This window comes from Antrostomus carolinensis, unplaced genomic scaffold (genome assembly GCF_000700745.2).
Source record: "Antrostomus carolinensis isolate BGI_N321 unplaced genomic scaffold, ASM70074v2 scaffold1406, whole genome shotgun sequence".
NCBI lineage: Eukaryota > Metazoa > Chordata > Aves > Caprimulgiformes > Caprimulgidae > Antrostomus > Antrostomus carolinensis.
In genome coordinates, this window is record NW_010319587.1 from 29,119 (window position 1) to 47,271 (window position 18,153).

Here is an 18,153-nt window from a genome sequence, read left to right on the forward strand (position 1 = left end):
AGTCACTTTAATTTACTAGTTCAGTGGTATGTTCACTTTCACTAGAAGGCCCAATTCTCTTAAGGTGAAAAAGCTTTTTTTCTTTTTTTACCCTCAGGAAAGGAAAATGAGGGTATGCTATACTAGTTCTGAAATCTTGAAGGATTTGGAGATATAACCTGTTAACATTGCTACTTTTAGATAACTTGATTGGTTTGAAGTTTTGCAAACATACTGTCTTACATTACAAGGACATCTAAGAGTTTGTGTGACTTTTGTACACCTTCCTAGTTTAAAAATTCCATGTAGATTTTCTAAAAGAAGTTACCAAATGCACCAGTGATACTGGATTAAGAAACAAACCCTCAAAAATCAGAGGAACATATTACATACTGAAACAGCAACAACTTAATTGTGGGTAATGCAGACTGTCTATTCTTTAAAAAAAAAAAAAAAAAAAAAAATGAAAAGCTTCATTTATTTGTAGATCAACATATATAGTAGTTATCAATAGGAAAAAAATATACTTTGTAGTTGAAAATTTAAAATAAATTTAAATTGAGGGGAGAGTTATTTGCAGTTTGTCATAAAAGTGGTGATTTTAAGTCATAAGGAGTAAAAGACAGCAGAAGCATAAGAAATTCATAGGGAAGTGAGATGCTTCAGTTGCATAAAGCCATGGTTCAGGGGGTTGCAACATGGGATAAGTTGAAACTTAAAGCCATTCAAGTTAGTGTCCCCAAATTTACTCAGATAGCACCAAGGAAACATCTGTGTCTAGGGTTTTTAATCTGCAGAGGTAAAAGCACTGGAAAACCTGGATGTTGGAAACTTCTGTGAAACAGATGGAAGCACAGGTCAGTGAAGTCGAGCTGCCATCGCTCACCTGGCCTCTGTGTCTTGCTGTAGGGAGTTTGAGTGGCTGAACAGTGTTAGCCCCTGATGTTATTATTAAAAAACTCAGTATGCTGGGGTACTCTGCACTGGAGCTGAATACACCTTATGATGTTTGTGACTACCTTTACAATTAAATATTGGCATATCACAAAGAAATTACTGCATGTATATGCATTAACAAAGCTTTTAATCTCCAAGTCACCTGTCTTTTACAAAACACTTGTTTTTCCAAAGTACTATTCCAGCTGTCTGATAGTGCTTCTTTTTGAAAATGTGAGCCTTCTGCAATGAAATCAATATGCTAGTCCAAACATAGAGAAAACTGGTGTGCTAGAATGTGGAAAGGAGTTTTCCAATGCTAGTAGTGCTTTACTGATTTACAAGGAGGACTAGCATGTGTTTGAGTATGTATCACCTTACTAAGGACTAAATAGAACACAGCACTATGGCAAAACTGAGCTATGTTACGCTGGTGTGTAAGTACCCGGACTGCAGAATGAGTGTTTTGTGCTAGGGTGCTGCGTGAACAGAATAAAGACTCTCCATTCCCCAAATAGCCTGTTTGATAGCTGCCTGTGGCTGCTGCATGACTGGCAAGCTGACCTGTCTATATCCTCTTTGTGACACTGATTGCTGGCAGATGCCCCGAAGAAAGGTTACAAGAAATTGAGTAGTATCCTTTTTCCTCAGTAGTGAGAGATTTAGGGAATTTGGGATAGTTTAGATGGAACATATTTAATGTTTAACAAAAGCTGATTAATCTATTTCTTGACAGATTTTTTGCATGACACATTATGGTCTCTGTAACGTTCTTTGACAACAATCTGTGACGTATAATTTGCTGTATACAAATCTATATAGGTATGGCTATTAAGTTTCACCTGTTGCTTTAGCATCTCCTGCTTGTGTCCTGGGCAGTTGGAAATAATCACAGAATCACAAATCGATTCTGTGGGTTCACTGGAATATGTACATTAATATTAGATGGTCACTGTCTGTGACATAAGCTCTCAAAATATTTAAACTAATAATTGTATAGTCCACTTCCAATCCATTATCCAAATGCCTTTGATGTATCATGTCTATATGTAGTGGTGCTGTAGGTACAAAAATGAAATAGGGACACGCAGAAGGCGAAAATAAGCAATGCTAGCATTCAATTTCTAATGTGAATGAATGCAGGAAATTAATTTAGACAGTTATAGAGCAATATTATACTTGTAATTTAATTGAATGAGTTGTCCTAGATGCTAGGATAGTGTTGTCATCTTGGATAATTGTGTCCAAAGCTTTATGTGCTTGTGGATTAATTTGTCAGAAACTATTTGACCTGTTTTCTTTCTCAATAAAATTTAACACCTTGATTCTGTTCATGATTTGTAAGAAAGTAATTTATTTGGGTAAATAATATCTTACTTGTCATTCATGTGTCACTGACAGTATGTAGCTGTTTATGGGTGAAATCTCTGAGTCCTATAACTAAGTCTACAGTGACCAATTCTTGGTTCAGTTTAAATAAGCGAAATGAGCAAAAAGCATCTTTTTGTGGTACATAAGTGCCCTTTTTTTTTTTCCCCCATATAACTGTAAAAGTAATCTGTGTTCACACTGAGTTTATAAAGAATGATTAGTTCCACTTTCATTTAGCAGGTGGCATCTGACTCTTCTATTTTTGTTATTAAGTTGCCTTCAGGACATTAGGTTGAAACTTACCCGAGTTCTTTGTCTGATTTTTGCACTGTTGCTGTATATGCTGCTTGAGCAGTTCCTACTACTTGTTTCTGTGTCTTCACAGTGCTGGTGCAAGCTTCTGCATGACTGTGATGAACTGGATGGAGGATTGATTTAGATTAAATATGACCCAGCAAAAATAGTTATGTTTTGGTCTTGGTTCCTGTGACAGTACAGCTGCTTATGCTGGCAGAATTCAAAGTCTGAAACCATGGGAGTGAGCTCCCGAAGCACCTGAAGGGAGGCTTAAAGCAGATAAGAGTCTGCTCTAGAGTCTTCAGTTTTGACCTCTAAATAACTTGGCGATGATCCTAGTCTGTGTAATGCTGTTTTTAGAAATACAGCGATGGCTACCTGGTTCCTGGTCATACTTTCTAAACATTCAGGACTTTGTCTACTTCTTACTTTTCTTACTCTTTGACTGTGATCAAAATGTAACTGCAGACCACAGAATAATAAACATTATTCAAGAGAGAAGACATGAGAGAAAATGGACTGTGCAGTTATTGGCCATGATTTTGCAATTAGTAGTACATTTTGCTTTAAATGTTCAGCATGGTCAGGAAAAAGAAGTAGGAAGCAAACTTTTCCTCTGTCTCAAATGAAAATTAACTTGGATGAATTTAAGAGCCTGCTTGCTTGCCACTGAAGTGTCTTTGTTCTCAGACAGTAGCAGTGCCATAAAACTTAGAAAAGCATAGCCTGTTCTCAGCACTCCTGCCATCTCCTATATTGTTGCTAACGAGGTGATTGTAAAATATCACTGTATTTTGATCTGATTAAAGGGCTGGTGGAAGAAAGGGATCACTCAGCTTGTGTAGTGCTCCAAAACATGACAAGCAAGTAGAGAGTAGCATGTGAAAGAGGTGACCTGGGGAAGTTCCCCAGATTTCTTCTGAATTGTGCCAGTGAATTAAGACGTAAGACTAGATGTTTAAATGACTAGACCATTTGTCCACAGTTTGAGAGATGCGTATGTGAACTTTCTCCCGTCTGGGTTCTCTGTAGGGCCCTGAACGACTAACTTGCTGTATCTCCCTCAGTTCTGTGTGCTTCAAAAAAGTAAAAATGGGCTTTTCTCTGCAGCCTGCCTATGAAAGGTTTTGATGTAAACCTTCCAGTGGCCACTGCAAGGTAATGAAGTGATAGCCTTTTACGTTCAGAGACCGAAGGAGATGAAGGTTGCTTTCCTTTCAGCAGAGTCAGTAGCAGGAGGATGCAGTCCAAGTATGTGCCTTGGGCTACCCGGCCCCGTGCCGGCCTGGAGGAGAGCACTGTGCTGACAGAACTGCCACTGCTCCTCTGATTCAGAGAAGGGATAACCCATTGTAGCTGCTGTTTGTTGTCTGCTTGCCTTTCTGCCTCCAGCTTGTATGTGCGGTCACCACAGAGGTGAAGTGTGGAGAGGAAACTCATCCTTGGGCAGGGTGGGAACAGGGGTCCGGGACGCTGCCTTCCCCGTGGCATTGCACAGGCAGCATCCACAGTGCATTTTTGAGACTTCCCGGGGCTGATGAGTTTCAGAAGATACAAGGCCATGAAAAAAAGAAAGAGTTTCTGTTTGCATAAGTTTAATGAGCCCTTACTAAAGGTTTGGTGCATAGGACTCCGGCCTGTTTCACTTCAAGTGTCAGGTATGTTTGAACTTTAAGTGAAACATTAGCCAACATGTCTGGATTTTTTCCTTCAAGAGGCCCGAAGTCTCCAAGTATTTTCTGGGATGTAAGTCCTTTACTCAGTTTTTTCATGACTAGATTTTTACAGTTTTTGGCTGCGAAACTTTTAGTGTCTTAAGCAAGTAGCAAGGCTGGATTCAGCCATCGTGTGAGGGGGAAAACATGTCTGTATCTCATGGAGCTAGCAGACCACCCGGGGGAGGACTTAAACTTTGAGATGTGCTTACTAAAATGAATGGCTAGCAAGTGGGGATGTTCTGGTGTCTGCTATGGGGAGATGAGAGGGAGTGTGTATCAAGTCTCAAGTCGGTGCACTTGAGGTAAAAGAATGGATAACAAGCTAGTTGTTTCTCCCCTGCCCCCTATTTTTTTTACAACCCCTTTTAAAATTAAATAGGGAAGATAAACTGCTGGAAGCTAAACTTGCTCACCTCAAGTGAAAAAGGAAAAGGCAATGTCTACATCCTAAATGGACTGAAGTCACTAACTGTGTTAAAGTAAAATTGTGTTTAGGTAACTATCCTCAAATAGTAGGATCTCTTTTTCCGACTGCAAAATTTGTTGGATTTGATCAAGAGAAACAATTGTACGGTGAAGCTGATCAGACACAGCTGTCACGTCTGTTAACAAAGCACTTTTTAAAAGTTAATGAAAAAGTTAATGAAAATATTTTTTCATTTTGCATACGTATTTGAAAAAGAAAGGAAGTTACTAGTTGGTATGGTGTAAGGGGTAAGACACACAACTATATATTTCAATTTTGGTTGTTATTATTACAAATTCACTAAATCTAAGAGATGCTGCTGGACATTGTCTACCTCCGCTCCATCCCTGTGTGCATGAATGTGTTGGCAGAGTCTCCTGTAAACAGGATGTGGAGCTGTCGGAGCCCTGTTTGACTGCAGTTGTCGGCGTTTTGGAAAGCATATGGACAAATTCTAGGTGCTTGTTATCGTGTGTGTACACATGCACAACCTTCCTCCTTTTCTTCTTCTGAGATGCTATTAATTTAATGTCTTTGAACTTGATCCCAAAGACTAAATACTCAGGATTAAATACAGCATGTAATACTGCCTTTTGTTTTTTGCCATTACTGCGTTACTTTTCCCGTGACGTTAATCTTGAATTGTTTGGAATAGCCTTCGAGCTGACTAGTTACTTTGCGTTTCTTAGTAGTGCTATACGAACAATGCATTAATGATGACCTACTATGCATGTTATTCCAGTTTTGAAAAAAAACAAGCACTGTTCTGATGCAGAGCTGAGACACACACTCTGGTATATAAACCCTCCTGAAGTGGGGACACACTTCAGTGGAGAGAATGTCTAAATGAGTGGTTGAGTGGTCTTTCCCCAAGTAAGTATTGTCTCTTACTTAGTTTCAAGTAACATGGCACACAGCTGCTCTTTACTCCTTGTTGTAAAATAACAAGCCATTTGCTGACTGAAGCAAGCTATTGGCATTATTGCTAGCAGCTGCTGAACTTGTAGTGTTAAATTAAACAGCTCATAAATGTTAATCACAGAATCACAGAATGGTAGGGATTGGAAGGGACCTCAGGAGATCATGTAGTTCCCTACAACAGGTTGCACAGGAAAGCAGCCACGTGGGTTTTGAACATCTCCAGAGAAAGAGACTCCACAACCTCTCTAGGCAGCCTGTCCCTGTGCTCTGTCACCCTCACAGTAAAGAAGTTTTTCCTTAAGTTTATGTGGAACTTCTGGTGTTCCAGTTTTTGCCCATTGCCCCTTGTCCTGTCACTGGGCACCACCAAAAAGAGCCCAGCCCCATCCATTTGGTCCCCACTATTTCAGGTATTTATAGACATTGATAAGATCCCCTCTCGGTCTTCTCTTCTCCAGGCTGAAGAGTCCCAGCTCTCTCAGCCTCTCCTCATACAGCAGATACTCCAGGCTCCTAATCATCTTTGTGGCCCCTCTGCTGGACTCTCTCTAGAAGATCCCTGTCTTTCTTGAACTGAGGAGCCCAGAACTGGACACAGTACTCCAGATGTGGCCTCACCAGGGCAGAGTAGAGGGAGAGGAGAACCTCCCTCAACCTGCTGGCCACGGTTTTTTTAATGCACCCCAGGATACTGTTGGCCTTCCTGGCCACAGGGCACACTGCTGGCTCATGGCCACCCTGCTGTCCACCAGCACACCCAGGTCCTTTTCCACAGAGCTCTGTGTTACAGTTTTGTTAGAGCTTGCCTGCATATCCCAGAGGCACTAGCTAATATGTCACACTTTTTTCACATGAACTGATGACACCTCTTAGTGGAGTTTCCAAATAGTAACTTCATAATTCAGTAGTTTTATTGTGGTGGCTGAAGTTTCTTCAAAACTGCACTTTTAACTACAGCTTCACTAGTATTAGTATAGCTTTATTTAGACCTGTTTCAGTAGGCTTAAAGCTGCTGAGCCTGCAGTAGGATGAGTACGCAGTTGAAGGGAATATGCTGTCTGTTTACTGACCTGTTGTTTGGAGATCTGCAACAAAGTCAAATCCAAATATAAACTGAAAAAAATCTGTTCAGTTTATCTCATGCTTAGTTTTAAAGTCACTTTCATGTTGTAATGATTTTGCTGCTATACAAGTGTAAAAAGTTTACATGAAATGTAAGGGTTGCTGTAGAAATGTGTTATCTGCATAATAAGCAATTAAATAATGTTCTGTGGCCTTTTAACAGTCCCTCCCACTCTTCAGCCAGTGTGAATGTGTTCTTAAAAACAAGGCAAAGCTCCCAAACAAACTAATCCTTTCCTTCCTTCAGGTTGGATTCTGCTAGTGTTCTCTGTAGAAAACACTGGTAAGGTCCCCCAGAACCTGGTTTTGAGCCTGTCAAAATGATTGTAAATAGAGCACTCATGAAAGCATAGATAATGAAGTAAAAGCTGCTGTGTTGTTGTAGGAGTTTATTTTAATGAATGTGAAGGTCTGAAAGAGGAAAGTTGTTGCTAGTGCATGCCATATAGAGAAATTATGCCTACCACATGTAAAATCTGTTCTCTCATCGTTACTTTTACATGAGCATTTAGTGGAACTTTTCTCTTTAGGGCAGTGGTATATGTTTACCAGAACTGCACTTCATGCCTCGAGGCTGTACTCCCTACCAAACTAGTCAAAACTGCAATTAGTGTAGGCTTCTGGTATCAGCCTGTGAACACAGGTTAACCAAACTACAGCGTGACCATTGCCTTTCTACTGTGTATTTGAATGGTACTTTGGTTGTGTTTAAGCTGTTCCTCTTCACTGTCTTCTCCTGGCTTCTTGCAGAGGAATTCCTGTCCCTGAAGAGATGTGCATGATGGGGACAAGTATTGCTAAATGGATCCTGCCCTGTAAGGTGGGAGGTCCCAACTTGAGCTGGAACCTCTTGGGCTTTATAAGATAGCCTTCATGCAAAAAAGTATGATTTAGAGTGTGGAAGATCATAAACAGGATTTATTGGTGGTTGTTAAAGTATCAAACCAAAGATATGTGAGGCTAACCCATACAGAAATCTGTGAGCAAGGGTTTGATTGCAAAACATTCAGTCACCTTATTTTCAAGGACAGGAATAAATGTCACTCTTCAAGTAGGTGGATGTGAGAATTTGTTTCTGGACTTGCTGCTAAAAGCCTGGAGAAAGATTGGATAGTTCACATCTAGTAGTTTTTGGTTAGAAATTGAACAGAAGACTCTCTGGGAAAGTAGAGGGGACTCCAGATTGTGTGTGTGTGTGAGGTTAAATTTTAATTGCATGACTGATGTTTTGGGAAAGACATAATTATAAAAGAATTTTATTTTTTTTAATTTTATTTTTTCTTAAAGAAAGCTTTTGAGCTCACTTATTTGTGAAAAAGTGGTGTCGTTTGTTACAGGTAGTATGAGCATCCAACTGTGTTCTGGTCCCATCGTTTTCAGTGCTTTTCAGTGGGTTTCTAGTCGGTTGGGGGTTTTGTGGTTTGTTTGTTTTTTCTTTCTTTCCTTCCTTCTTTCTTTTCTTTGTATTTTCTCTGAAAGTTCCACCTGAAAATTCTACTGTTGACCTTTTATTCTGTCCTATCTATGTGCCTGTCTCATGCAACAGATCAAGACAGCTTGCTGAAATTAGATACAACTTGAAATAACCACAGTGATACTTAAATGAAAAAAAAAACAACAAAAAACCCCAACCCACAAACTGACTGAGTATCGGTGACAACTGTATGTGCCTTGAGTCTGAAAGTAACTTTTTTGTGCTGAATTCTTAAACTGAGAGAATAAACGCATAGTCAAATGACTAAGTTTGAGAAATAAGTTAAGAAAATGGTGACCTGAATTTTGGTTCTCTTCAAAATTCCGATCCTGAAATACCTTATTGTGTCTGCATGCTAAGTTAATACAGGGTTTTTTCAACTACATGCATATATTTGCACTTTGGTGTGAATTGTATGCTGATGAAAAGCATAAATGACTCGATGAAAGTTGTCTGACACATGTAGGAAGACACGTACCTGATGAATCTTGACTAATGCTGTAGTCCTGAGGCTGATCTCGGAGATCAGTCTCTGGACCAAAAAAATTAGATGGACAAAGAAACAAATCCTCTTGAGTAAGAAGCTTTTCTGGGTTTTGTTTGATAATTCTGTAACTCCACTGAAAAGCCTGAATGGATGACCTAAATGTTGTTCCAAATCTCTGATTGTTCCAAGTCTCCGAGCAAAGGAATAAATTGATCTTGAACATCAAGTCCTGCATTCAAGGATTTGACTTTGAATTTGTAGAAGATTTCAAGAAAGCAATAGTTAAAGGACCTGGCTCAACTCAAAAGCAATGTATAGTGTACACTGTTAAGCATTTTTTTGCAACTGCACAGTTTGAAACCCAAATAGGCTAGCCAACTGTCAAAGAAGTTCTTGCCTGTCCAGATGGGGAGGTACATCAGCAGTACCATCCTTCATATTACTTGTGTGAAAGGCACTAAAGTTTATTAGGGAGTAGCTTGTGTGTTAGTAGATAACTGGTGTGGGGAGAAGGAAAGTGGTGAAGAACTGAAATATTAAAAGGTGCAAAAGAAAAACTCTCCAAAGTACTAATCTCTTTTCTTTTTTCTCTTGCAGACCTTCAAGTGCTGACCTTCTTGGTCTATTAAGTTATTATAAACTTTTGCTGCTCTGCGAACATATAAAGATGTCTCGCAGCCCTGATGCTAAGGAAGACCCTGTGGAATGCCCCCTTTGCATGGAGCCTCTGGAAATCGATGACATCAACTTCTTCCCTTGCACCTGTGGCTACCAAATATGTCGTTTCTGTTGGCATCGTATCCGCACTGATGAGAATGGACTTTGTCCTGCTTGCAGAAAGGTAAATATCCGAGAACAACGGCTTATCTTGCACATATCACGAGGCTCTTGCATTGTGTTGGTACCAAAGACATCCTTTTCCTTCAGGGAAACATTCATCTAGTGGTGGCCTAGATCAAGGGTGAGGTGTTGGATCTTTCAGATTCTATCTGCATATGTGTTGAAGCTGTTAAGCAACGGCTGGTCTTGGTTTGTTAAATTCAGAACTGGATTAATAGGGGAAGATGTGGATCAGAACCAAAGCATGCTGATGCTGGGAGATCTGCCAAATAAAAAAAAAAATAAAAAAATCCTTTGAGTTGGGGTGCTCGTGCATTGACAAAGTCTTTTCAGGAAGGACAGTGGGGATTCCAGCATCAGAGGTTTGCTGAGGGCTAAGGTTCAGCTAAACTAGCAGAGCTGTCCGAGGCAACTTATGAGGCACCTGCTTGTTTTGTTTTTTGTCACTGGAGCTTTTAATCTGTATTTTTCTGGATACTAAACGTGTAGAACCTTTGGAAAATATATCCAATGGTGTTAAACTTTAAAGCATTTAAAAATCTAAGCTAAGTCTGTCTGTCTAGTATTCTGATCTTGTTGCCAAATGCTTAAAGGTAGTACCTTGAGAGTCACACTTAATTTTTCCCTGTCTCTTAGTTGATGTCTGGCTGATACTTTGGCCACCACTATAAACTTCAGCTTCATTGAGTTGCCTGCTTTTTCCTTTGAATTATTTTTTCCTCCTTTTAGTGTTTTGCTTAACCTCTTATTTCCTTATCTTCAGTGTTTAATAAAATTCTTTCTCAATATCTTCTTCTCTTGAATGACATCCCTTGATTGTAACTTTCTTGCCTGGCTCTTCTCCTTTTGTAATTGCAGCTACTTAGGTCCCCTCTTTCTCCTGCTATTTAATCTTGATCCTATCCTCAGTTTATGCCTTTGGCGGCTTCCTGTCTCATATTACAGCTCTCTTTTCAGACCCTTAGTAATCTTACTTGGTCTCACTATCTATATTTACTGTCACAGCTTTCTATAAGCACTTCCAGTCGTATTTTCTTGCTACTCTTCTGGGCTTTGGCTATCACTGCTAACCTATGTTTGGATGCCTCTGCAAAACTGAAGGCTATCCCCCAACAGCATACATTTGTTAACAAATTGTGCAAATTTGCTGCGATATTTGAGCTGTGTGTCCTACAAGGAAGATCCACTGTCATCAGCCAAATCGGTCTCCACAAGCGATACCTGCTGTAGATGACACATGCTGTATAGTAATTTTCATAGTACAAGCAAACCTATGCTCTTCTGATACAACATGAAATTTCTGTAATTCCCTTGTCTGTGTCAGTCACTTCATTTACCTGGATTTATTACACTATTTTTTGCCAACACCTATTCAATTAATCTCTGCCTGTTCACTATTGGAAGTTTGTGGAATATATCTGAAAAATCACAAGCAACGTGCTATTCACTGCCTCTGGGTATCAGAGTTCTTTCAAATACTGATACTGCCACAGCTGAACTTTTTAATGTGGAATAATCTGGTTTATGATTGGATGTGCAAATATTTTGCTGAAATGGATACAGTTTGCTAAGAAAAACAGTTTCAAGAGAAAGCTAGAATGAGCGCTGCAATCAGAATGAAGCACACTGACCGTTCCAGCAGAGGAAGGAAAACTCTTCTTTCACAGTGGACGAGGATTATGTTCCTGATACTTTCTTCACCCATGGACTACAAGATGCTCGAGTAGAGTTGCAGCTATATCACTGGATTGTAGGAGTTTTGCATGGAGGAGGCTGAGGAGTACAAAGTATGTTGTGGCATAGACAAAGACATTGTGGCACAGAGACCCCATCAGGATCTTGGAAATAAATCATTTCAAGCTATACAGTTGATGGCAGCATCAGATAAGTCTGAAGAAGCCATCTTTTGGAGTGTACTGGACCTTCTGAACCAGGTATGTGTTTCTGTGTGCAGTATGTCTGAATCATGCCTATCTGTGTGTAGTAAGGTTTCTGAGGAAAAGTCTAGGCAGTTTTCTAATTCCTGTCCATTGTGGTGTGTATTGGTTGTGGCCACTTCAAATGGTGAAGTGCAGAAAATGGCAAAGCAACACAATTTTTGCAGAAAAGTTTATAGTAGGTCCTACAGTTTCAGCAGGTATGTCACACTTGTAATGTGTATACCAGTGCAGGATACCTACTGCAAAAAGGACAGGGAATAAACACACATTGAAGCAAGGCTGAGTATGTCATGCCCAATCACATAATAAAAAACTGCTATTTGTGCCAGTGATATTGAACTCAGTGTGAGCTCTCCGGTGGTTTGATCACTAGTCTGTGGAGAGGAGCAATGAAGTTCCCTATGCAGGGATTTTGGTTGAAAGATTTGGGGAAGATTCTGGAATAGGCCAGTGATAAAAGTGATACAATAGTTTGGCTGTACCCTGTAGTGACACCTATGTGGTTAGTTTGATAGACCTTAACCGTGCATTGCATATATACTGTTATACTCCTAAGCTGCTTTAATTAACTGAAAAGGTGTTAGCTTGCAGTCTTTTCCACCAAGGAGAAAATAATTCTACAGGCTTGAACTGTTAAAGAGCTTAATATTTACATGTGCAGAATATGTTTTCATGTGGTTGCAGTCAGTTGAATTAGTGTCTTAAGTTTCCTCCTGTTAGTAACAGTAGTAGACAAACATTTTGCTTTTCGGCTTGTGAAAGTAAGGTGCTAGTATGAATTTAACTTGAATGCTAGTTGGAAACTAGTATTTGTTAGTCTTGCCACATTCAAAGCTTTCTAAACTTTATCTGAATCTTCTGAAATAGACTTGGAAATTGTTTCTGTTTAGTTCATTAACTACAGAAAGTACTTCCTTAAAAAAATAGAACTGATCTGCTTTGAGTTCCTGATGCCCTTCAGAATTGTAGGTGTAGTCAATTGTAAGATGGTAAGCAAGCCTTCCTGTTTTTTCCAGTCAATTGATTTCTTAACTGTGATTGAAATAGCTGCTAACTAGTCAAATTAGAATGAAAATGAGGTGTCCTCAAAAGAGACTTCTGTAGCCAGAAGCTGGTGTACAGGTCACCAGACCTGCTGGTTCTGGTTGTAAAGCCAGTGATTTTTCTTTGCAATGTTTTTCTTTTTTTTTTTTTCTTTAAATTCAGTGGCCTAGGTACTGTTTGTTATATGAAGAATACGTACCATTTCAGTCGCTTGTGTTGCTTTAATAGAGCTTGGCACTCTCAAACCTTTGTGTTAATTGTTGTAATTTTTAAATCCAGCAATAAAAAAGCCTAGGTCCTTCATATTTCTTAATTGCTTTGCCATTCCACCAAATAATATAACTTGATACACAGCTGTTCCTGTGGTGTGGCTTTGCCTTGTTCTCCAGTTCCTTAACTTGGCAAGCTTTATTGCTCGTAGCACAGTGTCTTAGAGATGGAGAGCAATAGTAAACTCCTACATTTATGACCTAACTAACATGTTAGTTAGGTCAAGAAACTAACATCTTTTAAGCATGTTTTTGTCCATGTTTCTCCTACTCCTGCTTCTGTGTAAAAGGAACACCTGGTCTTAATGCACAGTCTCCAAATGTCAGTTGTTTGCTCTGGTGCTTTTAATCCTGCAACTGAGTAGTTTGGTGCAACAGTTGATATTTAGAAATGTAGAGGAAATTGATATTTTTAATTCTTGATGTAAGTAGTATGGTGTATACTATGCATAAACCTTACTGACTTTCTCTGTATTTCTCATTTCAGAACCTATTTGGTAGCAAGGCAACAACTGGGAAATATTGGTACATCCATTGCGTGGAAGGAATGTGACCCATCTGGGAATGACAAAAGCAAAGCACTTGATAAATCCCAGCTCAGCTTTCAACAATTGGGGAAAATGTGGGGGAAAAAAGTCTGAAAGAAAACAAAACTTAAATGACAAGATAAACTTAGTCAGGAAGAATGAGAATTCAAGGGCCATCTCTGATTAAAGAAATGAGACTACAGAAGAGGCATTTGAACTTTGAAGAAGTTCTTGTAGGACTACCAGCAACTTGCAGTTAGTGAAAACGAAAGCTAGTCATTTTCCATGTTGGCACATCTTGTTCAGGTGGCTTCCATGGTTTTTGTGGAAGAGGATTTGTGTAACTTAAGTGGAGGGTGTCAGCTAAACTTGGTGAATCAGTGACGTTGACATCTTTTAATATCTTGCATCTGACAATATGTAAATGCTAAATGCTGATAACATTTGATGTAGCTACTTTGCTTGGATCTCCAAATCCTCTACCAGCTAAGGAATCAGTGATAGTAGGTTAAACAAGTATCTTACGCTTCTTGTGTTTTTGTTTTCTTTTTTTTCTTTCTTAAGTGGAAAAAAAAAAGTTATGTTTGTAACATTTAGCATTGCCACTTTAGCTGTTGCAAGACCTGAGAGCTTCTGGTACCTGTGGTTCTCCCCCTACGCCTATTTTGTAGGATTAGGCAGAGAGTAAACTACAGATAAAATGGAACTGTATGATACACCAGCAGTCAATCCACCTTGCTTGGCTTTCAGAGCCATGATCCACCAGCCTTCCCTGCATGCATTCTGTCTATTAGCTGTACAGAGAAGGAACGTACTAACTTGTTTCTCATTTGAGAATATGCTCTGAATGTGGCTATATTTGGCAAGAAAGAAGCTGATGAACTTTGGCACTGTTTGCTGTAGTTTTCTTGGACCTTCAGGAACCTTACTGAACTTGCTGAAAACCATGAATTCATTTCTTGTGCAGTACCAGAGAGCAGCGCACTTGCAAGCCTTGCCTTGCATAGTATGGGATGTGATGAAGAATTAATCTGTGAAAGGGTGGATTGTGGGCATGATACAACATTGCTTGATATAGGGCGAGCCATTTTATTTTTGGAACTATATCTAACTTATGCTGGTGCACTTGTTTTCTTCCCATTCCTACCTGAGTTCAGCTTGACTCTGATAACTGAATTAACTCTCTCTTTGCCTAACAGTCTTTGTTTCCTAAAACAAAACAACATCTATTCTTTATTCTACATGATTGACTAACACAGACTTTGAGAAGCTCTTTAAATAAGTGAAATGCCTTGCAGAATTATTCTCCATTTCTGAAGTCGTCAAGTGTACATGTATTAAAACTCAAGATGATCATTGGCTATAGCTAATCTCAAACGACTTTACTAACAGGTCTTTGCTGTTCATCAAGTACACTGTGAAGTCTGTATTAGGTATTCAGTGTTGTGAATAACATAACTTTTTAAGAAACCTTACTGTTTTAACTGTTCTTCAAGGGTAATATGAGTCTATTGTTTTAAGGACTTGGTTGTTTACCTTTGTCTACTGCTAAACTATCTTACAAGTTTAAATTCCTTTGTGATACTAAAAACATGTTCCAGAGGGCTTGGTGTTTAACCATGGGATACCATCTGCTGAAGTTGAATGCAGCATATTTTCTGAAGATTTATCAAGTATAGTATAATGACACTGAATTTTAAACTCTTTAAACTATAAAATGGATCTTGTTTGGGCTGTACTTGGAAGACTATCAGATCTAAGTACTTGGTGACTCTCTCAGTAGCATCATGCAAGTATGAGGAATATATGCTTTTAACCTAAACCTTATTTTCATATGCTGCTGTAGATTTTTCTCAGGTTGTTTGGTGATGACAACTAGTTTTGTATCCTACCATTAACAGAGGACAGTCAGGAAAAAGTTAAATTCAGTTTTGTTGGACTTGCACACTGAAACCTTTGGTTATGGTAGTACAAGCAAAGAATTTAGTTCAACACACTGGTGAGCTTAACTTCTTTATCTTAAATCTTTACCTTAATGCACATTTCCGGTACTCTTCTCATTTTTCACTTCACCTCAGTGTTTAGAAACACTTCTTTTTGTTTGAGATATATTTTTATATACTTGCTTCTGTGCTTAGCATTGCTTTCTATATAAAGTGTGAAATAATAACTTTTCAGTCTGAGAAAACTGGGACAGGTAAGGAATATGGGACTGCTTTGAGGAGTAATCTGGGGCAGAGGGCAGTGCACTGTAGTCTACAAGACCAGGCTAAGTAGTACCTTTATTGCATTGCTCTGCATGAATAGGGCAGTCTTTCTAGGTAACTCTGAAGACACTTACACTTTTGCAGACACTTTTGAGATTAAAATCTACACTCTTTTGTCTGTGTTTAAGGAGTTATCTGTAGATGATAATCTTGAGGTTAAAAATGCACCTTTGACCAGGGAAGCAAAAGCCCAAGTTTCAGACTGGTACACAAGCATGGCAAGAACCCTATTAAATCAGTATGTAGTAACTGTATTGAAATCTCTCTTCACTAGGAGAAGTTAACCATGTAAAGATTGAGCTGTGTAATGGTGTTACTGTCTTGAAGTTGGTAGGCCACTGAAATTACATTTGTATTTTGATTTCTTATCCTGTAGTCTTTGTTAATGCACTTAAGTATCCAAATCTGTATCAGACAACTAAATACAGAGTGAATATGCAGGACATGCTTACTATGCTATATTAGTGAAATCTTAACAGGATGTGTTGACTGTCATGTTGCAGCTGCTTACCAAGCAGTGTTACTAAACCGACTAGGCAGCAGGGTTAAAATACGGCTATTGCCCCAATCAGTATTATGTGTATAAATAGGAGAATTCCATTAAAGTTTGCAAAATAGTCACCTTTCCCAAAGGACTGAATATACTTCTGAATGACTTTTATACTGTGGCTGGCCATAACAATCAAAACAGTATAACAGAAGAAAGAAATTTATGCATTAAAACTTCAGGATTAATGTTTTTCAATTGCATTGTTTATTATATGGGTTGTTTTTAATGATATTTGTTATATTTAGCCATATCCAGAAGATCCAGCAGTGTACAAACCACTGTCCCAGGAAGAGCTGCAGAGGATAAAAAATGAAAAGAAACAGAAACAAAATGAGAGGAAACAGAAGATATCAGAGAATCGCAAACATTTGGCCAGTGTACGGGTTGTACAGAAGAACCTTGTCTTTGTGGTAGGGCTATCTCAGCGCCTAGCAGATCCAGAGGTGAGCGGTTCACACATGCAGATCTTGCTCTTACCTTCCTGTCGAGGTGCCCACCTTTGTCTGTCTCCCTGCTGGGCACAAAATGAAGCAGCATTGAAAAGGCTCACTGCTGCTGAGGCCCCGTCTTAAGGGAACCTACTTGGCTTCCTCCTCCAGAATAACCAATAAGCGTTTATGTCTTTGCTTTTGGGAGTATGGATACAATATTTTTTTGTTAAGGAAACTTCTTCGTATTTGTTTAAAAATGGCTTGTTTTTAAGCTAAAAATAAGCTTAAGAATTTTTGTAGGTACTCATTTTCCTAGGCTGGACCTGCTGGCACTATACAGCTGTGTCATGCACCACCAGTTCTACAATGGGAGCTTGGCTGCATTGTAAAGAACAAATATAAAGTGTAGCACAAACCTGTAGGGACAAAAGAAAAAAGCCAACACTTGAAGTGTGACTAGGAAGGAGCATAAGGGTGATGTCAGTTGACGGGGGAAAAAAATTAGTAAGAGGAAGACCCAGGAAAGAGTTGGTTTGCTACTCTGTATCATCAAGAAGCAGCTTTTCACTTGAGAAAACTGATTGCGTTGAAAACGTTTTATTTACTTCCGTCATCAGTCAGCTGCAGGTGGCTAATGGCATTAGTGCTAATGAGTAAAAGTACCTTCAATTAGAATATGGAGGGAAATGTACTACAGGATAAGATAGATGTCTTCGAAACTACTGTGCCAAGTTAAATTCATCTGATTGGACTAAATTGTCTGGAGAAATCTCAAAGAGAAGTGGCTGTTTCTGAGGACTCACACAGTATGGGCTGCATTTTGGTAGACTGGGGAAAAAAAAAAAGTAAAAAGCTGCTTTTAGTGGAGGGGAAAAAAAAGGGGATATGAAGGGACGAAAAAAATCAAAGCTAAACTGATCTGGTGTATAACACTTCAGTTTCTACAAGAATATAGCAACAAGGTTTGATGCTATTACCAAAAATAATGTTAAGTTTCTTTGACCAGATAGAGGATTTGTAGTGAAGAGAAATAGTAGTATATACAGGTTTTTTGTTTGTTTGTTTCTAATCTCAGATAATTCCACACTGAATACTTTAAGTAATTAGAAATGGGTTTATTGGTGTAGTAAGGGGGGTGGGGGTTTGTACTAGGCTTGGTGGTAGCACTGTTCTTGCAGACATACCAGAAGATAGTATGTACGTAATTAATATTGCATATAGCACCAAGATGATGTGATAACCACGAAACCTAGCCTGAAAGGCAGAGATGGGCTACCAAAAAAAAAAAAGTTCAATAAATAATCAACTCAAGTTTTCCACTTAAGCAAGCAAAAAACCTGCTGCACAAATAAGGATGATTTGGAAGGGGAGTTTGGCTGCTGTTTGCTGTTTCTGGAAATAGATCTGTGGATCATAATGGAGTACAGGTGGATCCACTCCTGTTGTTGTGCTTTTGTGAAAATTTTGAAGGCTGTGCTGCCATATTTTTATCAGGGGTATAATTTGCAAGACGC

General features: G+C 39.0%; 1 protein-coding gene across 4 annotated transcripts in view; it reads left to right on the forward strand.

Annotated features, from left to right (window-relative positions):
* The first annotated feature begins 9,438 nt into the window (after nucleotides 1–9,438).
* Nucleotides 9,439–18,153, forward strand: part of CNOT4 (CCR4-NOT transcription complex subunit 4) — a 43,771-nt gene continuing 35,056 nt past the window's right edge. For all 4 annotated transcript variants that reach the window (XM_010169268.1, XM_010169269.2, XM_010169270.1 and 1 more), the window contains exons 1-2: nucleotides 9,439–9,612; nucleotides 16,454–16,651. In XM_010169268.1, coding sequence (XP_010167570.1) covers nucleotides 9,439–9,612; nucleotides 16,454–16,651 — 372 coding nt within the window. The remainder of the gene's footprint in view (nucleotides 9,613–16,453; nucleotides 16,652–18,153) is intronic.